This window comes from Calonectris borealis, chromosome 10, assembly GCF_964195595.1.
Source record: "Calonectris borealis chromosome 10, bCalBor7.hap1.2, whole genome shotgun sequence".
Taxonomy (NCBI): Eukaryota; Metazoa; Chordata; class Aves; order Procellariiformes; family Procellariidae; genus Calonectris; species Calonectris borealis.
Window position 1 is genome coordinate 13,582,151 of NC_134321.1, and position 27,707 is coordinate 13,609,857.

Genomic DNA, 27,707 nt, shown 5'->3' on the forward strand with positions numbered 1-27,707 from the left:
TGAATTTACATGTCTGCAGTGTATTCTTGACCCTCTCTTTTCACATCCTTGATTATTTATCCGCTGATTTTTTTCTTTTTTTTAGCATGTATTACTGTAGTATCTGAGAAATTTGGCTTTAAAACATTTATCATCTGCCTTTTTGGTTTAACTAGTGTTGTCTGAGATGCTGCATAGTGCAGGAAACTTGCTTCTAACCAGGATGGGGCATTTTGGGGTGTCCACCTATGCTGGGATTGCGTCTTGGTTACGAAAAAGTTGTACAATTCAAACTGGAGTTAGCATTTTATCTGATGTTTTTGAACTGCCATACAAGTGTGTGGATGCTCCTGTTTTGCTTTAGACCAGATTTGTTTTGAGGTTACAGTAAGTCTTTAGGGATTTGTTTTAAGGAAAATCAAAATCTACCATTCCCTCAGAACAAAGAGAGCACTGGCAAAAGTTTGTATTTGCTTAACTTGGTGATTTAAAAATGATGTGAAATACTAGTCCAGTTTTCTCCTGTAAAGAGGACTTTGAGACAGGGGAGAAGTTCAGTGGAAGGAAGTTTCTGTCGAGCATCTTTCTGGCATGGTTATGTGGAGGCAGAGACTGTTGCCCTCTGGACACTTTATTTTTGCAAAACCTTGGCTGCCTGACAAATGTACTTTCGATAGGAAAAAGAGCTAGGCTGGCAACAAGTGGCTTGTACTGATAAAAAGGTAAAAGCAGGGCTGAGTGTGCTATTGTGAACAGCAGTGTCGCTTTGAGCTTGATGTGGGAATCTTGGTGAAAAAAGGGCAAATGAGATGCTGTGAAGAACGTTTATCCCTCTGAATTGGCATACAGTGGTGTCTGTGAATGTGGGCTTGCTAAACTGAAGCAGGTCAGCAGCCCCTGGAGTCAGAGACAAGCAAATTATGAAGATAAACAGCAACTGTTGTCCTTGGTCTTGTGCTTCTGGAGACGGGCTGCTCACCGGTCAGCTCTTCGCAGTTCTGTGGGCAGAGACTTGTATTAATCCTAACACCATCTCTGAAATGTCTTCCTCTCTGAATTTTACCTCTACGCAGCATTGCAAATTAATTCTAGTCTGACTCATGAAGCAGTTACTCAGTTCCTGGGATAAAACCTTTATATTTGTCACGTTATTTGCTCTTTGCCTTGCATGGACATATAGGTTGAGTGGAGAGAGTTTCAACTGAAAGGTGAACTGTAGAAGTGCATCATGCTTTCCTGCATGACTCAAGATATTCTGCCTGTTTTGAAAGTGTTTGCACAAGCAGGATTTATCTTGGGATGCTTGCCACAGGGTCCTATTGTTGAGGATGCTCGTAAATCAGTAGCTCTGTGGCAGAAACAAAAGAAGAAGGAAAACTCTGCCTTGCTTGCATAGCACAAGCTGCACCTTCTGCACTTTCAAGCTTGTGTAGTGAAAAATACATGCATGTCTCAGCTGCGATTGTTTCCCACTTTAAGAGTAGCAGAATGTTGTCCTATGAGAGTGGGCTTGTCCTTCCTAAAGATGCTTTCTCTGTGTTCCTCTGACATGAAGAAGAATTAATGCTCTCTGTGTATTTCAAAGTTTTTAATGTATTTTTCTCATTATTTGCCTTGCTCTTAGGCTTTACTTACTTGATGGTAATCACGTTGCACTTGTTTCTTCAGCAGTTTGCTTTCACGTGTCAAAGCTCCGGGATGTCCTAGTTTTATTCATAGCCACTCTGTTCCCAAATTTTGTGGGTTGCTGGATAGTGAGTTTTCTTACTGAACTTGTTCTCGTGGGGACTGAGGCCATCATGTAGCTAGCACGCTTAGTTTCTGGAGGATGGAAGAATCACTTATTGCTTAATAGCAACATGTCACTAATTGTTTGAATATTGGTACGATCTAAATGTCCCCAAGGAGAAAAGTATTGTTGCAGGAGCAAGATGTGAAAAGCAGGGTAAGTTATCAAGATTTTTATCAGAGCATCTCTTCTGAAGCTTGAATGGAAGAGAAAAAGCTTATCTTTCAGCATCTTTTAGAAGTGTTGGGTTTTTCTCTTCTTACAGTAGGATAACAAGAGCTGTGTCAGAGCGAGTGCACTACCTGAGTTGTCAAATGGAAGGTCTCTTTCTCATCATTGCTTAACAGATCTTTCTGGCCTTTCAGAAGAAGGATGAGATATTATGGAGATGAGTACTAGTAAGCAACTGCAGGAAGCTTGAAAAAATAGTATTTAAATTTGTTGATGACCAGCAATGACCCAGGCTGTCCTTTAGGGAGCTAGACATTTTGAAAAGCAGTGGTTGTGAAAATGGCGTTTTTTAACAATTATCAGCCATATTTTGTCTTTTAATTCTTTATGGCTTTTTGTGAGTGAAAACACCAACATTTAGTTTACAGAGTACGTGTCAATTTTATTGTAGTTCAGCCACACACTTAACTAAACTGCCGGAGGAGGGTACGAAGGAGGAAAAATGAACTCACCCATGAGTGAATAGGAACATCCAATGTGGTTCACTTAGGGGATGAGACCAGACTTCTGGGGAGGTTGTCTTTGCTTGGGGAGGCGGTAAGTTAGTATGGGAGTGCCAGAGTATTCCTGTCTGGAAAGATTCCTGAATAGAGGATCATGTGTGAGCAACACTGGTACTTTTTTCACTGAATCCTTTCCAGTTATCTTATCAGTAATACCAGAATTTGTTTCATAGAATTGTGCCCGTACACGGTATTTAAAATATTTGCCACAGACATACTGTTCCTTGAATTTTTCTATTGCATGGTTGCAGTGCCGCTAGGAATGAAGAGAAGTAAATTTTACCTGCTCAGATAGTTAGATTCTTCCATCTAACTTATTTCTAGATAAAGGATGTTTCATTGGCTTACTAGGGCAAATGTTTCATCTGCTATTTTCTTATAGTGGCACTGTAGTTCCAGCAGGATAGCAAGTAAAACATCAGGCGGGCAGTGACGCTTTCTGGGTGACTGATATGGTGTGCAGACAGCACAAAGTGAGTAACAAGACCAAACTGTACAGTGAAAACTGATTGAATGCTGCCTGCAGGCACAGGCAGTGACCTGGGCTGTCTGCAGAACCTTCTGCGACTCTAACTGGGAGAAGTGGTGGATGTCACCCCATCTACTGTAAACATGCAGACGCCACAATTAATATTTTTCCTGCTTTGAAGTCTGAACATGAGTTTGTTTGGTTCTGCTTGGCTGCTGATGGTATGCTAAATACAGTAATAATACAGAGATGAAGGCAATCAGGTGAATAAAAGTGCACAGCACACTCACTATTTAAAATGCACTGTAAAATAGGAATATAAAAGATGCATTTATTTATTGGCTCCTGTTTAGTTTTTGAGTAAAAGGGTTGAGAAGCTTAGTGGGGGAAGGGGGAAAGGGAAGGGAGGGCTGTACGCTCATTAAACAGAAAACCCGTTTCTGTTAAACAGTGCTGAGAAAAGAGTGGCAATGTTTACTGACTGACACAACATATGGATTAACACAGTAGAATAAATTTGTCCTAAAAGCGTACCAGCTAAGTCACAGAATCTGCTTGCTTACTCATATGAAAAGATTGGTATTTTGTTCACTCACCAAGAAAAGAATGGCTTGCTTCACATGACTGGGTAGTAGAATTTTGCAAGGTTTGAGTAACACCTATGGTTATTATTTATATTATTAAATTTAAAATGCAGACATGCTTTTGGGTCTTACAAGTGTATGGACAGCTGGTCTTGATTTTTCTGAGGTTGTGTAAGAGTCACCTGTGGGGGAATCGGTTTGTCAGCAAGGCAACCAATACACCATTTTATTTATTGGATACAAAAATAAATTAAGAATGTTACTTAGGTTGCAAAATCAAGCACTTGAAAGTTAGGAAATACCAGATTTACAGTTGCCTATGCAACATTAATTCTGTTCCCCTGTGCCTCTACCCTGTGCACTTAATAAGGCAAGGTTCCTGTGAAATTTTTTTGGATGTGGTCATGTAAAGACTATATCATGGGGCATATCAAAGAGGGACAGGAATAAGGTTGTATGGACATCTGGCATTTCTTAACTTCTTAAGTGCCCAATTCTGCAACTTAAATAACTTAGGTTTTATATAAATGTAATTTCCTAGGCATTTTTGAAGTAAAAAAGTAAAGGAAAACTAAACCTATATATTACTGAACTGTAACCATCCCTCTACTGTACACCTTCACTAGGATTTGAGTTACAAATGTTCAGCAGCGTAACGCAGACTCGTATTGCTTGATGCCCCAAACCCTGTTAATGAAACGGCAGAAGGAAGCTGTTATCCAAGAGAGGTGGTGGACTGTTGGGCTTTAGGCAGAGGATCCACACAGTCAGAGATCATTAGGGGAGGGGACAGACTTGGGATGTTTGTATGTCCATGTGGTGTCTTCAGAAGGGGATGGAGTCTGTGTCAAGAGTCAGCTCTTTCCTCTCCCTTGGCATCAGTTGCTTCAGGCAGCTCTTTGCAGGCATGTCCTCGTTGCCTACTTAATTTGCAGTGAGGATTTTGTAGGCTTCTGTTCTTTGTTCCTCTCTGCCCTCCCCGAGCTCTTTGTGGGCAGTTTCCTTTGGAAACAAATTAACTTAACTGTCGCTATACTTGACCTGCTGCTATGTGCCAGATCGAAGCGCTGTTCCAAATGAAACTTGTTGGGTCTCACCCATGTTTCCTTTTGGATGTTTAAGATCTCAGAACCTGAGACAGCCACAGTTAAAACCCTTTAAAATAGTTGAAGAAAGTGCCTGAGTGTTCTTAAGTCAAGGAGATATCACCGGAGTCCTTCTGGCTGCTCAGAACCACAGCCTGGGAGGAGCCCTCTCCACCTGGACAGTCCTCTCTGCATCCTCCTTACAAGGCCGGGTCAAGACTTCTGCATCTACAGATCTTCTGCTCTACAGAACAGCCTCTTTCTTGGTTTGTGCTTGGATAGTAAGCATTACAGGGTGTTTAATCTATAGCATTTCAAGCCAGGGCTGGCTGGTCTGGAGATGGAGTGTCCTGAGCAGTCTGTAGCCTCCTTTTTTCCCTCTCTGTTGATGTTGCTTTTCTTACATGAAGGGAACACAGTATAGACTGGTGTAAAGATTAATAAAATCATGACATCAACCAGTTTCTTCTCACTTGGTAAAATGAATGTGTTCTTAACTAGTCTGTGTCAGGAATTTAATGCCTGTGGTTTTTTGGGATTCAGCCCTTCTAAACTTTAAATAGAGGTGAAGGAAACTTGCACTATAAAGGTGTATAATGAAGTTAGTGCCCTGTGCGTGCCTGGAGAACACTGATTGCTATGTGTAGAGCTTTTAAAATCTAAACCGGTCTGGTTATACAGTTCTTACTCATTGTCCTGAGTCAATACTAAAGGTTCCTTTTTCACTCCTGCGCTTGTTTTAACCAGGTTATAGTGATGGCAAAATGCTCAGCAAAGGGAAAGGCGTTTATGGCTGCTTGTTAAAAATTCTTAAATGCAATCGTGCCTTTACTGAGAAAGGAACAGAAGGGCAGAGAAAGGAAGATGTTTCTTGGATACAAGAAACATAGGCTGGGGAGAGATGGGACAAAGATGTGAAAACCAAAGTTAGTGGATATGCGGAGCTGTCTGTGTGATGGCTTCTTGCTCTATTAAAACGGCAGCAATGAGATGTGAAGTACTGAAGGAGATGAACTCTTCATCTCCGTTCCTTCCTCCTGGATGGATGTTCAAAGGCAGAAGTTTAGTTTGTTTGCTTGGACTATGGTGAGAAGGTGGTCTTTAAAGCCTGGCACACAACCGAAAGCTTCTAGTGCTGGAGGGAATTGCAGAGAGAAAAGCCTTTGATACTTTCATGCTGATGTAAGCTCTTGAGGAAACGACGTGGCTGACCAAATCTTTCTTTCTTTGTACCAAGTCGTTCACCTAGTTCTCAGTAACAAACTAAAAGCTAGACCAGTCTTTGGAGAATCAAAAAAGCTTCAAACCCAATTGTCAGTAAAATCCTCTCAGTTTCTTTCCCCTTCACTCTGTTTTGCAGCCTCATGTACCGTCATTTTCTCAATGCATGAAGCCATGTTTTAAAAAGAGGAGAACAGGAATTTGCAGCCTCCAAAATATTCCCATTTCTGACACAGAAATGGAAAAGTGCTCGAAACTGTTTTCTGGAAATAAATGAGCTGTCACTATCATGATGAAGATGTCTCAAGTGTACTTTTTCTAAAGTACAAAAAAAGTAATAAAAATACTTTGTATTTTCAGTGTTAGTCATAGGTTCTTTTTTGTTCTTTTTCCCCTCCTATTGTTTTCTGCTTTGGTTTCAGTGGAGCATTTTTCAGTTTGCTGAGAGTAATCCTCAGACCTGTTTTATCCTTTTTTAAAAATTTGTTTTATTTCTATTTAAAACCATATAATTTTAGATTAAATCAGAAAAGGTTATTCTTTCTCTCTCTGTGTCTCTTTCTGGTGTTTAATATTCAGTACTTTTACTTTCTGTGTCTCAAACCTTTTCTGATTTCCCCTCTCATTCTGGTACTGCTTTGTTTCCTCCTGTGTGTTTCTGTTCTGATCCCCTTACTTTTTTTTCTACAGATATGTTAAGACATGGAGTTATTTGCTCTCAAAATGTGTGTGATGGATTGTTTGAGAGGGTGTTCAGATGATAGCAATTTCCAAGTTATCTTAAAAATGAGAGTGGTTTAACAGGCTGGACAGTATAGCTTGCTACCCCTGCTCAAAGGGAAATCGCAGAGTTATTTTTCTTTGGAATTATACTATGGTTTGCACTGAATGCCAACACATGTAACATTAACTGTGGTTTTGCAAACAATATGGAGTAGCGTGAGGACTGCTTAGATGGCGAGTGTGAGGTGGTTAATTTTTTCTGTGAACTTCTTGGTATTAGCAAAAGTGTTATGTGCCAGAGATGCTCATACTTCACCTATGGTTATAAAGTGCTGTTTACTTTTCTCCTGCAAACACAAAAGCCAAGTGGGAAGGGATATTTCATAAAGTCAGTGCTATTGTGTCCTCTGGTCTAAGCCATAAAACAAGAGTAACAGAGACGTTCCCTTTGAACTTGAAATCCCTTTCTAAGCTGCTGATCTAACCTAAGTGAGAGGGGGAGACCATACCAGCCAGAAAATTTTTCTCTTCTGGGTATTTCTCCCCCCCTCCCCACCCCTTTTCTTTTTTTAAAGTCCTTAAGTGAGTTTGATGCTGCACCTCTGCCCATAAATTTAAAAAAATATTATCGTAATGTAGGTCAGTGAACTGAAACGCCACTGTACACCATGGGGGATTAAAGTCAGAGAGGCAGCCCTCTCCCACTCCCACTAGGTCATATGACAATATAAACAAGAAATGCAAGGAGCCTTCAGCTTTTTCTTGCCCTAATCCTTTGTTTATGCAGCACTTAAACTGACTTTTGGGGTCGTCTCTGTCTGGCATTAAAGCCCTAAAGCTTTTTGAAGTTTCCCTGAAGTTAATAAAATTAGTCTGCCCTCATTGCTAGGCCCCTTGCTGCTGCTTCAGAGCAGACTGTGTATCCCTTACTGTCTTTGCGGCATTTGGCTTTTTAAGTTAATAATATTTTATAACAAAAAAAAGAGTGTTTGAGAGAAAAGCAGAAAGATGTCCCAAAAGGCTGTTCAGCTAATAGGCAAAGTGATTGCCATTGTAGATGTTCTGAGAACTCAAAGGGGATTAACTTAAAATCCAGCGATTGGAGGTAAATTGCTGGTAAAGTAATTGGAAGTGTTGAGTTTCAGTTGGAGAGAACAACGTGCATTTCTGTGGCTTTTTACAAAGCAAGACTAAACCAAAAATTTAATTTTTCTTTTATTTTCATAAAATGGTCTTAAGGTTGAGAAAATGAGGTTTCCTTCGTAGCAATTTTCTCTCCTTCACCTATTTATTTTACTGCAAAGACTGATCACTTATCTTGGGTTTTGTTACATCAGGCATTCTCTCATTATTTAGTCTTCAGGGATAAATTGGTTATAGGCTAACTGGGGGGGACAGACGACATAGGATGGGATGTGTAGTATTTAGTGTACGAGACTGAGACTTCGGCTCATAAAGGTTTTATTCCAAAACAGGCATTCAGGCAAGTCACTGATCACTTATTATCTCAGCACCGCTAAAGTGGTTGTTTTTCTAATGCCTGTAGAGATGCCCAAGGACTAATGGTGCTATGGACAGGACATATCAATCAGCTAAAGGAGGGATTTTTTAACAAGTTGACCATTGGAGTGAAAGCGTCAGCGCAGCTGGAGCCCTCGGTTACTTTACTAAACTGTGTGTTTAGGAGCAAGACCCTAAAAAGCACTTTTACTTGTAAAAGATGAGGGGTTTTAAAATCAAAAGGTATTAAGTGAGTATGGCATGCCTAAAGGGTGGTAGATTTTGTTGCTGTTCTAATCCTTAATTGTAGGTTATCATCTCAAAGGTACGTGATGCCTGTAACACTTGTTCACAGAAATCATTCTGAGTTTTTTGTCTGACAGTCTTGCTGGGGAGGCTCTAAACTGAACCATGCTAGCCTGGTATGATTGCTCATCCTGTAATTCCATTTTTAATTAAGTTAAAGATAACTTTGAAGTGCTCTTGGAAAAATAAAAGATGTTTATGTTGTCTTTAAAGTTGGCTTCCTGTGCCATTTTGGGGGGATAACTACATAAATAATAGATATATGGAAGATCCTTACTGGAGTGTAAGAGACTGACTGTATTTCAAACACAGGGGTAAGAAGCATGTAGCCAGCGGTGGAAGAGAGGGATGTTCAGTTTTGAAATTCTTGTTTGGGGAATAAAAGATTTATAGGAAGAACTAATATTTTTATTTCACCAGCTAATGCAACTGGAAAAATGAAGAAGGTTTTGAGAATGTAAGTGCTTCTGCAGGTTGGAATTAACAGCTTCTTTTTCTGCTAGTCTTCTATTTCAGACCTGAAGAAAGGCAAGTGTGCCTGAAAGCTTATCTTCCCCCTCTACCACCACCTACTATCAATGGCTCTAGTAAAAGACATTATTCAGTTTTAAATTTAAGCCAGAGGTTGCCAAGCAGTGATACTACCATTAATGATTCACAAGCTATTTTGAAGCAGTGTTTGCTGGGGGGGGTGGGAGAGGACAGACACACCAAAAAACCAGAAACGTGACCTTTTGGGAAAAGATGAGGAGTTGGATGTTCAGGCAGTGAATGTTGTTCAGACATCTGACTGCTTCTCCTGCAGCCTTGACCCTGCACTCAGCTGGGAGCGGAGCTGCCTGTACTGTTGTCATCTCCATGTGAAAGAAGGAGGAAGGGCTGTAGACATTTCTCATCCTGCATGCAGCCCTTTCAAGGCTGTTTATAGCTGAGCAAGTAAACTCCATTTAAAACAAAACAAAAATTAGATTTCTGATGCTATATTTACTGCCATACTGAGATTGGCATTAAAATAGAGGCATACATATGTAACGAAATAATAAACAAGAATGCTGGGGATTTGAGTCTGTATATGCACTACTGTTCATGGAAGAGGCTTCGGAGAAGGAGAGTAGCTTAATAAATCTGCAATACTTTTGAGTCATCATTTAAACGGAATAAAGGGAAGTGTTCAAAATTGGTTATAATTCTTTACCATTGTAAGTCACTTCGGTCTTTGAAGCCCTTATGTTTATCTAAAAATAGCTCCCAAGATATGAAGAAGAGCTGCAACTTTTGCCACCAAAAAAAAAAAATACTGAAAAGATTTAAGTAATATCCCCTTATTTCTTCTGATAAGTAAATAAATGTTCTTGCTGTGGCTATGAGGTAGAGTAACTCCAGGCGTTAGGTATACAAGGATATTCACACCTACAGGATTAGGCTCACTTGACTGCACCTTATACTTTATAATGCCTAAGGGAGGGTTGTTTATCTTGCCTTACCCACCAACCTTGCTGCCTCTTGTTCCTGATAGCTTAATTAAGAATTCAACTTGGAATGGTTCTTCCCACTGGGTTACAAACCTTGAAATTAAAATTGGATGCAATGGTCATAAGGCTTTTAGTTTAACAAATCAATGTGTATGTAAAGGTGAATATTTAAAAGGCTCTATTTAGAAACTCTGAGTAATTCTGTCATTTCTTTGGAAATGTAGCTGTTGGAGTACAGTTCTGAAGCTAAGAGACAGAGAATGTTTATGTAGGTGATCATGTACTTAGCTGTAGGGTAAGTAATGGAATAAACTTTTTGTGAGCATAGGTACTTAAGTGACTTTCATGGAAAGGTTTCAAAGCAGAAAAGACATTTTAATTAACTGATCTTTAAAGCATGTTCTGATGCAGGTTTTGTTCTTCCTATATTAGTAGAAAGGAGGTGAAAGCAGAAATATATTAATTCACATAGTCTTCTATGGTTTTAGGCACAAATTGCCTTAAACTCAGCAGCTTAGATGACTTGTCTAGAGTTTTGTTTATTTGGGGGTAAATGATTTTCCAAGGGTAGGGTGGTAGAAGTCGTCAAACATCATGTATCTCATAGGTGTAATTTTTCTTGTCACTTTAGATTGTAGGCTCATGAAGCCCTATTTCTTTTGCAGGTGATGGATGATTACAGTGTGATTGGTCGTTCGTTGTTCAAAAAGGAAACAAACATCCAGATTTTCGTGGGTCTAAAAGTCAAACTATCTACAGGAGAAGATGGAATAATAGATGGTGGTTTTGGACAAAGTGGCAAATTTAAAATCCGAATTCCAGGTAGGTGCTTATCAGCTAACAAATACTAACCATAGAATAGAATAGTTTGGGTTGGAAGGGACCTTTAAAGGTCATCTAGTCCAAACCCCCTGCAGTGAGCAGGGACATCTTCAACTGGAACAGGTTGCTCAGAGCCCCGTCCAACCACCATTTCCAGGGATGGGGCGCCTACCACCTCTCTGGGCAACCTGTTCCAGTGTTTCATCACCCTCATTGTAAAAAATTTCTTCCTTATATCTAGTCTGAATCTACCCTCTTTTAGTTATTTATGTCAAGTGTAGAGGATCTTTCCGTATTGCAAGTCTGAATGTTACTGATAGTCTCCTGAAGTTTTGAAATCAGCTCATACTCAGTTGGACCACTGATGATTTGGTGGATTGTGCCTCTTCTAATTAAGTGATGGCGACTGTGGCTTATATTGTGAGACTGGATGGCCTGAAGGCACATCTCTTGTGTCAATAAACTCCGGTCTCAGACTGGCTTCTTGTTAAGTGTCAGTAACATTGAAATCATGCTCTGCCCTGAAAGGTTTGTGGAAATCTCTCCTCTCTTAATGTACGTATGATTTGCATCAGAGCCCTTCAGAACAAATAAAGGAAAATAAACCTGCAACCATTTTTACCTGTAGCCGCTTATTAAATCTAGTATAGTCAATGCAAGTTCCTTAAATCGGCTCTGTTATGCATGTTATTACCTAACTTGCCTTCAAGCAAAAACTGCTTGATGAATGAGTTTTTGGAGATCTTGAGAGGTTTTTTTATTGCTTGTGTCTCCTGGTTTTATGATATTATATATTACTGTATTTTTCATCCTTGGTGAATTACAGCAAGGATTTATGCCTCCTTAGGGTAAAGTATGGGGAATGAAGAGTGCTAGAGTTTATAAGTGTCATTACTGGTTTGTTTTTCCTCCTTCTCTTAAGGTAGGAAAGTTATTTTGAGCCCTTTCAAAAGGCAATAATAGGTACTGCATTTAACTCAGATTATGGGATAAGATTTTAACGATACTAGGAGTACTTTGTATTTCTGTAGTGTCTTCAGCCCATTTGTCACTAGTTAATCCTCCACTCTTTTTAGGGAGATGAGCGAGATTACTTCTGTTGTACAAGTGGAGAAAAGAAATCATAATGTTATATGACAGCAAACAATCACATAGCGATTGATCTACAGAGAAAACTGAAATTTCCTGATTTCTTACTGAAGATGGTCTATTTTCCATTTTACTTAAGGCTTGATGCAAGTGCACTAATTTTGATCCTCAATAAATTTCCTTCTTTCTATCACAAGATAAGAATTTCTGACTAGACAAAAAACCTTCTGTATTCTATCCTAATTCCAGTTTTGTCACCAAATGCTAAACTTCGCAAACAGGTCTGAGAGCCTAATTAGCGAGGACAGTGTATGTTTAAAGAAAGAAGTTGCACCAGATATGTTTTGCATTTTCTATTATAGAAAAGCTTTTAAGTATTCACTGAGATAGGTACCTTTAGGTAGGTGGTGAAATGATGTGTAAATGACCTTAACACTGAAAAGGGTTCAAGCTGAAAATCAAGACGATATCTTTCTTAAAAATGTAGTGTCCTTAGTAGCTTTTATCTCCTGGAGGCAAAAATATGATGAGAGAGAAGAACAGCAGGAGGATGGCATTTATGTTGCCATTTCCACATTTTGAATGGAGGAAATGGTTCTTCATGGGACGGGGAGAAGCCTAATAAGGAGTCTTTGTCACCGTTGTGGATGTAAGCAGGAGCTATAATTGTGAACCAGCAGTCGCATTAAGAAAATCGTACACAGATTTAGAAAATTGCTTTTTGCTCTGTATATTGAGTTAGTGAGAAAAAATGATACCTTTCACCAAGGCGTTCATTATCTAATCTTGGTTATACTCTTCTGATGTTTAACAGAAGGCCGTGAAACAGAGGACCCTTTATAGTTTGTTCTTTCAATGAGAAGAATATGTAGTAGAATACTAGAATTCAATACCTCTCTAAGGTAGGCAGAATAATACAACTTAGTTTTCTTTAGTCTGGGTCAAATTTGGGTACTCTTGCTCTGTGGAAAGAAGAGGCAATAAGCTAAATCAGCTCAAGCTAAGAGTATCAAACAAAGTGTAGCTAACGAGGCAAAAGCCCACAGAATTTGGAAGGGTCTAAAAACCTGTGTCTTTAAGAGTTGCAGAGATTTGTGCGTAGGGGGAGGGCTATTGCTGTGATGCTGTTTAAGTCAACTGCAGTTCACATTCCTTTGTTAGGTCAGTGTTGCTTTTTTAATGTGTCTGCATCCTGTTTGCGGGTTTTTTAGTTTTGGGTTTGGTTTTTTTTTTGTTAAATTTAACTGATCAGACTCTTCTCTCCCTTCCCCCCCCCATTCTTCAGCCTTGCCTCCCCTTGTATAGTCTCTCTTACAGATTTCTTTTGTGAAGAGCTCTTTTTAATTTTTCTAGAGTTATTTACCCATGATTCCTTCACAAATGTATCGAGGAGCCGGGAGGGAAGGGAAGGAAACGTGCAAGTTGAAAACTGCCTTGGACTGCCTTAGGCTGGCAGTCAGTCAGTCAGTCCTCTCGTATTTAAAACCAGTCTTAACCTCTGGAATTGATAGCTTGTTTGGGTAGTTAACCTGAAGATAGCTGAGGGCTGGTTTTAGAAACAAACCTCTATATGGCAATAAAAATCAGGTAGATGTATCAGAGACTTGTGTCCTGACTGCTTAAGGTAATAGTAGACCATGGCACGTTGTAGGGTGTTACATGGTCCCGCTGGTGCCAACACCCTCCAGCACTGTGCCTGCTCACGCGAGCAAGTGTTGGGCTCCCCAAGTGTTGTTCCGTAGTTTGCCTATAGATCACAGACGGGGAACGTTGTCTTACGTCGTCTGTGGGCTGAAACTTGGCAGACCTCATGGCTGGGAATGGCAGAACACGGATCTGTTTCTTATTCTGGCACTGCTTGTGTGCAGCAATAATTCAGATACTTTGCTCTGCTCTTCGGCTCTGTGAAATGGGGATAATTACTATCCATTCGGGGGGGGGGGAAGAAATCTCGGATTTAGATTTATTCCAGACTTGGAGCATTAATATTTCTTGAAAAGGCTTAATTATCTTTCTTTAGAGTACAAAAAACATATCTAGAGTACGGCATGCAATTGGAAGTTCCTCAGTCACTGAAAGATGTCAGCAATTTGGAAGAAATACAGGAAAGAGCGGTAAGAGTACTGGAGAGGCTGAAGGGATTGATTTATGAGGGAAAGAAGATGAAAAGAAATGCATGAAACTTGGCTAAATGATGTCTAAGTGGGAGATATGATTATCTGCAAGTATTTGAAGAACGTAATGGAGAAGAATCCCTTAGGGTGGTCCAAGGAGGTAGAAGTAAAGCTAATAACATGAAATAAAGCAAAGTGCAACTTGACTATTGAGAGATGTTAGTTAGCAGAGATTTCTTGTGCTGCCAGATCGTCTTTGCAGAGGAAGACGATGTAGTTCCGTTTTGAGAGTACTCATGTAGTTTGCCTGGATGTTTGCTAGTGCTTGTGCCAGGCTAAAATGGACAGGCAGCAGGATGGTGGAAAGTAGAAGGACAATGTATTTTTCATCTCGTTTCTGTTTTTGTGTTCAGGCATGCTTTTATTGCTTGAATGACAAGATATAACCTACTTTCTAGACTGTTTACAGCAGCATCTAGTTTAAAAAAAAAAAAAGTATTTGCTGGCACATCTGCTATTCTGTAGGGCTAGGTTATGGAGCTGTTTGTGTTTTAAGCGAGGAAAAAGTTTCAAGGCGTGTTAATCGACAGGATGATGCTTACTTTCCAGACTGGTTGTATGATCAAATACATAAAAAGGGGGACATAATCTCTGAACTCACAAGAGAGTTTTGCTTAGTTTAACAAGCTGCTTAAAAAACAAACGGGATTTGAAAGGCAATTTAAACTACAGTGTTTGGTAAGTTATGCTAGTGTGTGTGTATGAGCAAGCGAGCTACTGATGAAGTGCTTCTTGCTGAGGTGGGTGATACGTGGCAGCTGTCTTAGTTGTAAATGGGAACACTGCATTATACAGTCAAGGTAAATGAGTGAAAGGTATTGTTCACCTTTGAAGTCACGAACAAGTTTGGGGAGGCAGGAACTGTATGTTTAAGTGTCTTATTCTAAAGAAGACAAAAGCTAACAATAACAGTCTTTGGAAAATACTTATTTCAACATATGTTGTACCTAGGAATGTCATGCCAGTTGATAAGAAATTGAGAGGAAAGTTCAGTGAATCGTTTAAATAACTTAGTGCTAATTGTGGATTTTGTTTAACTGTCTCTCACCCAAGAATTGACCCTGTACAACTCTGCTTGGTTTGCAAAATCATGATCTGTTGATGTGTCTCACGACATGTTTTAAAAGATTGGCTCTAGATATGCCCATTTCATTGGTTTTGGCATGTTGCATTTGTCTTGTGCTTAATTATTGTAAAATGTAGCGACTTTTTAAATCTAATCGGAGCATATGTGATATCTCAGGCATAGTTTCCTATGCCTATACTTTCCTTTCTGTCTGCCTTTATTGTGTAGTTGCTAGTAAAGTGTTTGTCCTTTCTGAGGCACTGCGGTGTGTTTGACTGCAATTCTTTTCTTCTCTTTTTGACTCGATAGAGTAAAAATTGCTATATGTGAGATAAGTTAAAAGCTACCTTATTTCTTAATGCGAAAGAAGCAGTGCATATCTAACACTCATAACAGCTAAACACATTTCTGAATTGAGCAAATTTAAATGTAATAAAAGAGATAAATGTAATAAGGAGAGATACAAATGAGAATATTAGAATATGAGCTTTTTCACTTTGCTGTTCTTTTTACCTGTACAGGATAATAGTAGTTTTAGGTTTCTTACAACAGGTGAAGACAAACTTGTTTGTGACCTTGTCGTCTGTTGCCAGTAACTTTTTGCCTTGCATTTGTAAGTGTTATTGCATACGAGAGGGCAAGTCTGTTTTCACTGTTTCCACCGCTTGTCGTGGTAGAGGGGTTGAATGTGCCATAAAAGTCTGTTCTGAAGTAATAGCACGGATGTGCTCCCTGGTTCAGGGAACACAACGTCTCTGGGATCCTGCACTGTTGGTATAAGATGACACAAAGTGGTAAGAATTACCCGATGTCCCTTATTCTTGAGAATCTCTTGTATTCTTATGTGTGAAATTAAGGGTAGAAATGCTGAATGTGTGTTGCCCCCTTAGTGTATTGTGGAGATGGTGTGTCTTTGTGGTTTGGTGTTTTTATATTTTGCCACATACTTTTTTCATTGGATGGGATCCCGCCTTGGCTTGCAAAGTGGTTAATGACATAGTGGGAACGCTTTGATGTAAGACCTGTGGGTGAACAGCACTACTCTGCGTAATTTCAATTCCAGTTAAAAATTGTGAGTTTAAAAGTGGGATTCAAATCAGTTATTTTTTAGCACTCCACTTAGCAAGGAAGTTGAATAGAGGTTAAATAGTATGAGGGAAATTAGAGTTATGCAAAGATGGAAAAACGCAACAGGAAAATAATTTGTGTATCACATTGTTTTCTGTAACTTCCCCCTTCAGAAATATCTTAATTGTGTTCTTTTTTTGATTTTTTTTTTCTTTTAATTATTATTCAAGGGGTGTCTCGCTTTTATCAGGTAGCTCTCCACACACCAACATAGCTGGCATTTGTGGAATATTAGTTACAGGGTTTTTTTAAAAGTAGGAGACAAGCTTTAAATAGTTGACTGTAGATAGATGTCATATTCCCAACTTTGTAATTTGGAGGGTAGTCCTTACTGACATCAGCAGGAATGGGGCAGTCTAAACCTTTTGATTGCACTGAGAATAATTAAACATCCTGTCACTAAGCAGCATACTTTTTTGTGGGAGATCTTAACATTTGGAATTCTTTGCCTGTGTTGCATTAAAATAGGATAATCTTCTCTTAGGCCAAATGAAATTTAGGCACATTTAGTGTCCATATTTGCCCAGCCTGGCTCCTCTTTTAATAAAAGAAAATAAAAAATTGTTGGCTGCAAGGGTCTGGTGGGTTGCCATCCCTGTCAGTATCAGGTGAGGCTGAGCAGGATTTCAGTCAAGAGGAAAAACAAAAGCCCAAGGGCAAAGAAATCTGTGTAGCTGTGTTTTATTTAAAAGCTGGAGATTAGCTCTGCTTGTTCTTTCACAGTCTCTCTTCCCCTACCCTCTAAAACAAACAAAACCTAAAATCCTTAAGGGGTACTTCAGGCATAAATCTCCTTCTCTGCTTTTTGTGAAAGTTGGCTGGTGTGGTATGGGCAGAGCCTGGGAGAGGGCTGTTGCCAGGGAAGCATCACTTCCCTGTATGATCCCCTCTTGAGCGGATTAAACCGTGGCGATGTGAAAGTCCTGGTGACCACATAGGAGCTAGGAGTTTGTATGGCGTTTATTCAAAAAGGTTGGCCTGAAGGAATCAAACCAATCTTTTAAGTGGTGGCATCCTGTAAGCCCATATTGACCTTTGGAGCTGTATATCCAGATTTATTGACCTTAGAGTGTTCTTTTTGTGGGATCAAAGTCAAGATTTGTGCACATTCCTTCTGAATGAAAACAGAAGGCAAGGAAGTGTTAATTTATTAACTGGCTGGCTGCCTCATTCATGTTAGTATCAGTAGTTCCTGGTCTTGACTGTAATGGCAGAATTGCAGGACTAAGTCTCTAAACTTAGAGCTTTGAAGGGCGATGTGTTGATGTTGTAAAATTCTTTTCAGAGGCAGCCGGTCATTGCACACTAGAGTAGATGGTGTGCCCGTGGGAGGTTAAGACTCTTCTTTGGCTATCAAGTTGCTGTTGGAGTGTCTGTTCAGCAGCTTGCTCTTCTGGGATCAGGCAGAGGCGGATGATAAATTATCAGACACCAGGTGACATAGCAGTGTCTGAGTGCTTCTGGGGAAGAAAACGGTCCAGCTCCTGTGTAAGCCCTTGTGTTGGGTACAGTATAGGCTACAAAGTGGTATTCCGGGTAATTGAAGAGAATGAGGTGGAACCTTTTTTTTTTCCCCTCCCACACACCCTTTTTATGTCTGTGCAAGAGGAGCTGCAGGAAAGTGTCATTAACGCAATGGAAGGGCCATTGATGGTCCTACACCATGTGACGTAATCTGTGTTTCTTCCCTACTCATCACATTCACCAATGACCATCGCACTCCCCTTGAAGCTAGGGCTATGGGTGGTCTTCAGGAAAAAGTCATATTGCTCTCTGACCAGTTGTTAAATGGTGGTAAAGAGCGATGTGTACTGAACCCTTCCTCCTACCCTGAAGAGCAAAGCACCTTATACTTGCAATAGTTTGAGCTTACCCTTAAAGCAAACCCGGCTTTAACTCTGGGCTTTGCTGGCGTTTGTGCTTAGGTGATTATTTCTATTACTTCTACTCTGTAAAGCATGTTTTTGTGAGCTTTTTGTTTGTATTTTTAAAGCAGTAAGGATGTAGGCACTGCCTCAATCTAAAGAAAATTACTTTGAAAAGACAAGAGTATTAAGGTGACGAAGTTAAGCATTTAAAACTTTGGAATATAAAAAGGAATATCTTAATTAGTTCTCCGTTATGCAGATGCATCCTGATACCAGCTCCAATTATGTGATTGCATTCCCCACGCTGACACACATGAGGAAAATATTGCTGGTTTTGGGTGATGCTTTGTAGTTGATCTGTTGTCCTGTACTATTTTGTTCTCCTCAGTGAGTAATCAGCTCCTTTATTTTTTGCACTCCATTGGAGTCCTGCTGTAAATATGAAATTAATTACTTGTGCGATTTAAGGAAAAAAAAATCCTGTTAAGAAAAGAGAAATAATTCCAGCAGATGGGATTTGTTTGACCATAACATGGGTATCTTTACTTCTACAGAACCTCTACCACTTGGGAGGGAAGGAAAAAAAATAATTCCCCCAAACCCCCACCTGAAGATCACTTACATTTTCTTCTCTTAATAATAGCTTCCAATCACCATCAAGCCCCACTGCACTTTGACTAGTTTCAGCTAATGCTCTTACCTCTCTCCCATCTGCTTCTATTCTTTGTTCCAGTCTGCTACTGCTGCTGTCCCCCCTGCCCATCTTTCTTGGTCTCTGAAGTCTTATGCCAGTAACAGCTTATTTTGCCCTCCAATATTTCTGCCAGCAGTTTCAGGCTGCTGTGGGGGCGTGCAGGGTAGAGGGGATTTGTTTCTGACCTCTGGATGCTCTAGTGTAGTTACATTGTGAGCTCTTGAAAGGAAGGGCTGAAGGGTAAATCCAGTCTAGCTCTGTGCTCGAGATTGCCCCACTGTGGATGGAGGCTGTAGAGAATTTAGCTGCCAAAATAGTCTTTTCCAAGTGTGTGCTAATTAACAGCTTCCTTTTTTCCTCTAAAACCAGCAATCGCTCTACTAGTATCCTAAAGTTAAGTTTCTGATCCCTGTTGCAAAACAGAAAGATGCTATAGTTTATCTTAATTTGAGGATAAAAATGTGGATCTGATAGTGTGGGGAGAGCAGAGCTTGGTTGTGGGTTTTTACAAGTATTTTGAAACTCAACTGTTGTTATTTCAGTTGGCAGTGACATTGGTAGTCAGCTGTCCAAAGTACTCACAATGGTAAGCCCCCAAAGAATGATTTTTCTTTTATTAAAAAAAAAAAAAATTCTGTAAAGATTGTTTCTTTTCTTAGATAAACTCAGGACATATATATAAGATTCTTCTAAGCCACAAGAGCTAGATACATAAATTAAACAAACTGAGATTTGCACTCAGTTGCATGTTTTTAGGATCTGGGATTTCAAAAGAAGTGCACTTATCTTGAGATTTGTGGTAAAACTGAGAGCTGGTAGTGCTGCTGCATATTATAACCTTACTTCTGTCTAGGGTCTCTTGTGGTCATAAGTCTTTCCAGTTAATCCAGGCTTTGTTATTTTGGGGGAATGTAGTTATTGTGGAAAGTTGCATTCCCTGGAAGAAAAGAAGTATCTTACGTATTTAGGGCTGCTGCTTTGCTGAATTTTGAATAATTACGACAGCAACTGTAAGCTACTTGGGCCCTATTGCACAGTCTTGATCACTGGCAGGACGTAATTGATGTAGCTGAGCAGGCTGCGGTGTTCTGAGCTCGTATTTGCCATCACATCACCACTAACTTATCCTGTGACCTTTTCCAAATTATCTAATATCTTTCGGCTTCATATTGCTGTTGTGTAAACCGCCCCTATCGGGCTGTCAGGAGCCTTGCCTAACATGCTGAGAAAATCCTGTGTGGAATGGGGTTCTTTTACTGTAGGATACCTTTTTGAAGGAAAAAGGGGGGGGGAAGAACCATGTTGGTGGGTGGCAAAATTAAATATTCAAAATGAGGAAATTAACAAGCTTATTTCCCCTGTAAAAATGATCCTACCCTATTTTGCATATGTAATAGTTGCAAAGTTCCATAAACATACAACTGCAGAATAGAACTATATTCAAGTTTTAAAATTTTTGCTGCATTGTCATTTAAGATATTTTTCACTTTAAGTGGAGATGCCTTGCTACAGTCTCTACAGAGCAACTAACTGTTCCTTACAGGCCAAATTCTGCATTTAATTTTGACTTCACTGGATTTATGCTACTAAAATTGCAAACAGTTCGCATTAGAACATGGCATAGAACAACACGATCACTCTTACTTTCATGAAATACTACAGAAGTTTAGTGTACTGCACATCCTGCACACAAGAGCAGGATGTATGTGCTGCCTTCTGTTTGGTTTTTTTGTTGTCCTTTTTAGGTGTTTCATTTTGGTGTTTCAATACGCTCTTGGTGTAATTTCAAGTGTGAAAACATTTTTTTTTTTTTCTTGAGAAAGAATACAGTTAACAGTGTTTTTTATTATGTGTCTATGCAGTTTGGCTGAGCAACCTTAGAGCACCGAAAAAATAATAATCCTGTAATACCTTATCTCCTAGAGCAAATGGGAATCTCAATTTTTTTATGTAATTCCCATGTAGTTCAACGTAAGAACCCTTATCCTTTCCTCTACAGGTTTGGGATGCTTCAGTGTGTGCCCTAAAAAAATACTGAAGGGACCAAGTACAGTCTCTTCTGAAGAGTAACAAAATATATATGTCCGGTAAAAATTTCTATCAGTTAAGTGCTGTCCTTCTGGGAAGGAAAAGCCCTTTTTCTTGCTAAGGACTTATTTGATGTCAGTACAGTTAAATGTGAGGGATTCAGAGGATCCCTGTGGATTTAGTTACAGGACTGAACTGCCAAAACATGGTATTTTTAAAGTGATCGTTAAGTGCTCCACAAAATGTGCTGGGGACTTGCATGTTTTATAATTGCTGCCTCTACTTCTTTATATGTTTAAGGTGGAGTTTTATTCTGAAGGGCTACTCGTTTTGGTGAGAGATGACTGTGAAGTACTCTGTGCAGGGAAGGAACATGGGATTTCAGGGCGAGCGGTTCATGAGGAACTCGCTCTGTCCTACTTCTAGTGGGCAGCTTTCTCCAAGAGCCTTCTTACTTTTTTATGTGGAGTAAGGAGGTGGAAGCCATGAGATCTAGGTTGTGTTCCCAGGTCTGTGGTTTGTTTATACAATACCAAAGAAGGAATTATTTCCCTCATCTTTATTTCTGCTTTATTGTGTGCTAAATGGGATGCTGCCATCTTTGTTACAGTCCTCACTCGTGGCTTTGCAGTATTTGGGTGGAAAATACCTATGTTCCAAACCTTTACGTAATTTAACTTTGATCTTATTAAATGTCTCCACAAGGGTAGCTCATGCATTCAGATTGCCCTCTTGCAATGAAATTTCTCTCCCTTTCTGTAAACTGTTTGTGCTTATTTACTTGATTTTGATCGTTCACCCCTTGGGTCTTTCACCTTTCCTTTCCACCAGTGTTTGTTCTGGTATCTTTTTGAAGTCTGAGTAAAAACATACACCATGGGGGCTTCCTGGAGGCATAGACCTTTGTGGTTTGCAAATTGTAGGCTATTTGAAGTACTGACTTACAACAGTGGCCAGAGCTTAGTGGATATGAGAACTGTCGTGTGACAAGGACGTTAACCTTGAGAGGCTGATCCGTGTTTTGAGTTTTGGGACAAAAAAATAGTTGTTCTTAATAGTGTGCATTGATTTCAAGGAAGTCTGTGTAAAGCAGTCTTTGGTTTGTGTTTTCACAAAGGGATTTCAGTGTTTAATAAAGAATAGGAAATAACTGGAGCTTCAATAGACCTGTTTTGATAGGGAGGGGGACTGCTGTAACATGATTTTGTATAATATTATACATAAGCAACAAAAGCATTTCCTGCCTGTAACTACAGTATTATTGCACTACAAAAAGCTGCAGAAAATACTTTAAAAGTACTTAATACCTGGAATAGAAGTTATAGGTAAAGTAGAGAAAACCATCATCCTGCTTAGAAAAGTCTTTCGTCTAATATCTGGGGTTGTAACTTCAATCACAGGAATTCCATATTGCGTACTTTTGTGCTGTGGGTTTTATCATAATAGTTTTTTTAAACCTCTGAGCCCTCAATTCCCCCCACCCCTTTCCCTCTCACCCCCCCCAACTATTCCAAGTTAGGAAATCAAGACAATTTGGTCATTCGGAGAACCTGTTCTTCCCTGTTACAACTGATGAGCTACCCAGTTTCATTTTTCCAATGTCTTACCCTAATCTCTCTCTCCTCTCCCCTCTCTGCTCAATTCCGTCTCTGTTTGGCCATTTACCTTTTCTTACTCTTGCAGCCCCTTCCTCTGCCAACCATCCTTGCCCACACAACCCTGAGCAGCCTCAGCTGCTTTTTGTTTTTTATAAAGTAAATATATTAACAAGTACAGAACCCTGAACCAAGAAAATGGATCTGTGCCATCCCTTCAATTACTTTGTTGTTTCATCCTAAATTGTCTCTTTGCATATAAATGAAGAACATCGTTTGTATGGTACAGTCTTTTGCTGTGCACCTGAGGATTTTTAATTCAGTACATGGTTTTGCTGCCAAGTACGTATTTACTTCTGAATGCATTTGTTTACCTTCTCACTTTTCCATCTGTGAAAGAACAACAACGTTCCCTCTTTCTAATTTGACCAGTTAATGTATGGATGTGTTAGGCAAGGGACTGTTTGCCTGTGTGTTCCTAAAGTATCAGCTCATCAGGACTGGTATTATAATATGAATATAACACGAAGAATACGCATTTGTTTTCTTTATGATTGCGATGAATTATCTTTTCAAGCTAGCACGATGGTAACATGGGCTGTGCCAAGCAGTGTGTGCCAGGTAACACTACAGACACAAGAGAAAGAAGACGTTTTCAGGGACTGAAAATGTGCTAAAGAATGCAAGTTCCTGCTGACAGGAGCAGGCTGTATATCATGAACTGAGGATTTTCTTTTCATGGCTCATTACAATCGACTGTTCTCACAAGTACCTCCTCAGAAGATGGAGGAAGATTATAGTCCCTCTGGAGTTCATGTGGAAATTGATGCCTGGTTCCCCAATCCCTGACTTTTTTCCCTAGTTTTTCTTCATATTTTCCTTGTTATGCTCTAAGTAAGTAGTTTGAGGACATAATGTAATTGGTTTTAGTTGTGGTTTTTGTTTTTCCATCTTGAAATTGTGCACATTCCGAGCAAGATTGACTTATTCAGTAAATTATCAGCATTTTTATCTTTTTACTTCAAGTGAAAATTAAGCTTGGGTTTAATGACCCAGGCTCTGTCTTGAGTCGCTCTTCCTTTTAAAAGTAATTGAGTATTTTAAGAACCCTTTTCCATTGACTAAGCCATATTAAGGCTAAATAGAAATGAAAGTTTTTGGAGAAAATCCTAAAATATATCTTTTCATATTTGCCAATTTATCCCTATGAAAAATCAAATTAATTTCTCACACCTGTGAAAATAGAATAACTTGACTATTTCTGTCCAGTTGATCATCATGCATTTCATGTTTACTCTTAAATATATGATTAGGTTTCAGAGTAAATGTATGCTGGAGCAAAAGCAGGAGTGATTCTCATTTAGAACTTTTTTCTTATAAGCACAGGGAAAAAAAAAACAATTTTATTTGGCATTTGGAAAAAATTATAGGTAGATTAACAACAGATTTTAAACATCTTTATTAAAGCTCAAAATCTTACAGGAAAAAATACTGATACTTGTAAGGAGACTGTGCTGTAAAGTTTTGCAAATGAGTTTGGTTGAATAACCTTACTTTCTCTAATTTTCATAAAGAAAGGATGGATTTGTAATATACCCAAATGGTTGCTTTTAGGATAATTAAGGAGAGAGAGAAATCCTGAAACATGGAGGAAGGGTCTGTGTTATTCAGAACCTGAAGTTTCCTGGTTTTGCTGATGGTTGGGAATCTCCTGTTCAAGACCTGTTGATTCTCTCTGTACTTAAAGCTTTTATTCTTATATTAGATGTGGTTTTGATTTCAGGACACACATATACATATGAATTACATATATAATAAGTGGAAGCATGTTATGGATTCCCTGCTGCTTTCATTGAACCAGGTAGTTAGCATTGGTTTGGGATGGAAAAGGAGGAAAAGACCAGCTGTAAGCAAATTGATGGAGGGTATTTCGGTCCACCCCTGCTGATTATTTCTAATTGAAGCTGTCTGAGCCAGTCTTAATACAATTTAGTTATCGCCAGCCAGGAGGATTTTATTTATGGAACGGGGCCTGTTGGAACTTCCTCCGACCCCGGAGAAGCTGTGAACGGGAGAGAGCTGATCAAGCAGGCATGCCTGGCTAGCGTACGCATTTCTTTAATAAGGCAGGGATTGATGTCTTTTGCAGTTCAGGGGTTAGGTAAACAGCAGCCCCTCGGTTCAAGGCTCTCCATGTTCAGTTGTTTGTTTATATGGATCTCAGAAGGTTAGGTTAGCCTTCTTGACATCCCAGGGGAGCTTTCCTGACCATGGTATAACCTCATCTGCTCCAAAGTTGCTCAGGAGGTGTCGCATCCCTTTTTAGGAAAGGTACCGGCTGAGTGGAGTGTCTGCAGCTCGTACCTGGTCTCTAGGAAAGGTGGATGTAATCAGAGTGGTTGGAACACCGGCTCTGTCTTCAGTAACTCATAAATAATTTGCATGTGTAGTGTGTGTAACTGATTACTGTGCTTCCATTCTCAGACTTGATATTTGTACACAAAGGTGACTGGTACATGTAACTTAGGCTCTCGTTGAATTGCAGTTTTGAAAAATCAGTGACATACATGACGAATTTCACCAGAACTTTGAGGTTAGGTCTTACTAATTTGTGCTTCTATTGAATGGCAGTGGTAGTCCGTTAAATTGAATAGAATAAACCCTGAATAAATAAATAGCCATTAATAATTTTTATTTAAAAATTAGTGGTGGCTACATGTTGAACAATACTGTGAGTTAGAACGTGTCTCATGAGGTTCATTTCCATGGCTATCATATCCCAGCCTTCCTCCTCCACAGAGGCTGGTGATGGTTGCATGAGAAGTGAGAAAGGAACGGTGCAAATTTATCTGCGTCTTGTTGCAATGTAGTTCTGATGAGTGGAGTTGTTCTGGAATTTGAGGACAACTTTGCTCAGGGTTAGAAGTGTGCTTTATCACGCGTGTGACTAGCTGCTTTTAAAATGTGACATGTTATGAAGTTGGCTTAAATCCCAGAATTTGTTGAATTAGTTTTTGCTGATTTGATGTCTGGCGATTTCATTTTTCTGCAGCACCTCCAGTCCGTAGCCATGCAGACCTAAACAGACATTAATAAAGTAGCTGCACACCTACATCACAGCTTGTGAAATATCCTTGCATACAGATGGAGGAAACTGAGGCACAAATGTGGGCTGTGAATTGCCACTGGCCGTTTCTAAGAGCACCAAGATCTGCACTGACCCTTCCTGTCTTGTAACCCCCAGCGTCACGCTGCTTGACCTGCAATATCATAGTTTTCTTGGGATAGGTTTGTACCAGTCCTCAGAGGTTTTCAGGAAACCTGAACTTTGTCTGGTGGTCTCAAATAGGACGGCGCTGTTGAAGTTTCCTGTCCTGTAAAAATCCATATGGGTGGCATCCCCGCTGAAAGGTGAGGTGTTCAGAGTGGGAAGGGGAGGCCACTTCCATGCTGGCTGAGGTTTCACAGTGCCAAAATATGAACATCTTGTCGCTTTTAAATAATGTGTGGGGTCTGACTTAAATGTTGGATTTTGTATTTAATCAGTATTAATATGATAACAAGAATGTGACAACTGAAGCGAACACCAAGAGATTATCTTCTCAGCCAAATGCATCCATTAGCTAGGAAATATAGGTTTCTATTAAATGAAGCAGACAGATGGGCTATTGGAGGTGACTGAGAACAGGAGGGGGAGGGGGCTAAGAGGTGAAAGTTGAGGTTTAGAAAATCTCTGTAAAAATAAAAACAAACCATCTGTCTTGATGGTTGGCGTTTTACCCTCCCGTTGCACTTTAGGGACGGTGCTCCGATTCCTATCGAGAATATTATGCTGAAACTTAATCTAACAGAGCACTTACTCCTGCCAAACTCTGGCTCAGCAACTGCTTCGCTCCCCCAGAAAGAAGTGGCCAACAAGGCTTCAAATACAGGACAGTGTTGTGCCATCTTCAGGAAAATTGCTGCTTTGAGATCCCAGGGGAAGGCAGATTGGATCTTGTTCATCTAGTCTTTTTTTCCTTTTGGTAGAGAAGTGTGTAGGGGAAACAAAATCATGTTACAGCATTTCAGAGCAGTTGTAAAGTAAATTATTCACTATAATTTACTAGTCTGTAGGTATATAAGTCCCCGTCTAATAACTGTTGCAACAAAGTTTATAACAAGTGTTTGAAACTAAGATTATAATAGTATAAATAATTTTAGATAATGCAGATAACAAGAAGAAAATAACATAATTAGAAGAATTTTACAAGATGGACAATTCACTAAGATAGGTGGAGTAACACAATACATAAAAAAACCCCAAACAAACCTGTAACAACGCAAACGTGACACTGGTGACAGGAAACATCTGTCTTGCCAACCATCCCCTGGACTGGCCACAGCCTCACATCTCCACCGCTGGCTCCACGGGAGCTGCGTGTGTTCCATTGCACAAGTGAGCGTCAGACCCTCAGCCGTCTGCCACGAGGGTGGGGTATTCTTGTTTGGGGGTTTTGTGTTGGTTTTAAGTCTGTATACATTTTACTTGGGGGAAAAAAAAAAACCTTAAATGAGCCACGTAGGCTGGCGTTGCCTAGGAAGAGTGGAATGACTGCGAACAAATTGAAGTTCATTTTTCTGAAAGTTGTTCTTAATAGTCGGACATGAGTATTGTGGAAGCAATTCTGCATGTGAGCAGTGAGAGTCTGGTTGGCTGCAAACGGTTTTTTGCTTGTCACTGGCTCTTATCTTCCATCCCATTTTGATTTCGCTGCCTGTGATTATTCCCCCCCCTGGATTTTGAGGAAGGTGCCAAGCTTCCTTTGGCCAAACTTTGTGTGGAGTTTTAGCCTTGGTGATGGAGGGGAGATAGGAAAGGAAAAAACGTGTGGCAGGAGGGAGAAGCAGCATCCCTGTTCTGTCTGGAATTTCCAAATTTCACACAGAGTTTCATAAATGAATTTTATGTTCTTTTACTTAAATTCACCGCCTTTGCATGACTTCAGCATGATTTTCCTCTTAAGCCTTAAGTGTTAACAAAAATGGAACGTATGGAAGTCCAAAATGGACTTTTCTTGTCCCTTTACACTTGGCCCGCTGTCCATCTCCGTAAGCCAGTGCCAAATTAACAGTGACCGGTTCATTTGAGGAGCACAAACAATATGTTTTTACGACCTCTGGACCCAAGATGCTTTTAGAAATATGAACTTTAAAACCAGATTGGTTTTGTATTTCCCCATGGTGTCCCTTATTTATGTATACTGATCTTTTTTTTCCCCTTCCCCAACAGGTGATAGCTAACGGAGGAGAAAAAGATCTCGGAGAAAACGGGTAGAGGCAGGTGATGGCTTAGAGATGCCCGTCTCCTGCGGTAGTGGAGGGAAGGCTGTGGCAGGGCC

General features: G+C 39.8%; 1 protein-coding gene across 3 annotated transcripts in view; it reads left to right on the forward strand.

Moving 5' to 3' along the window:
* The window catches only part of EEFSEC (eukaryotic elongation factor, selenocysteine-tRNA specific), a 129,848-nt gene that overhangs the window by 77,685 nt on the left and 24,456 nt on the right, over window positions 1-27,707 (forward strand). The window contains exons 6-7 of one of the 3 annotated variants that reach the window (XM_075158924.1): window positions 10,528-10,684; window positions 10,926-11,292. The exons of 1 other annotated variant lie outside the window; for it this stretch is intronic. In XM_075158924.1, the coding sequence (XP_075015025.1) occupies window positions 10,528-10,684; window positions 10,926-10,930 (162 nt within the window). In that variant the 3' untranslated portion in view covers window positions 10,931-11,292. Of the gene's footprint in view, window positions 1-10,527; window positions 10,685-10,925; window positions 11,293-27,707 lie in introns of those variants that run through there. One more of the 3 variants, XM_075158926.1, reaches the window with a different exon arrangement.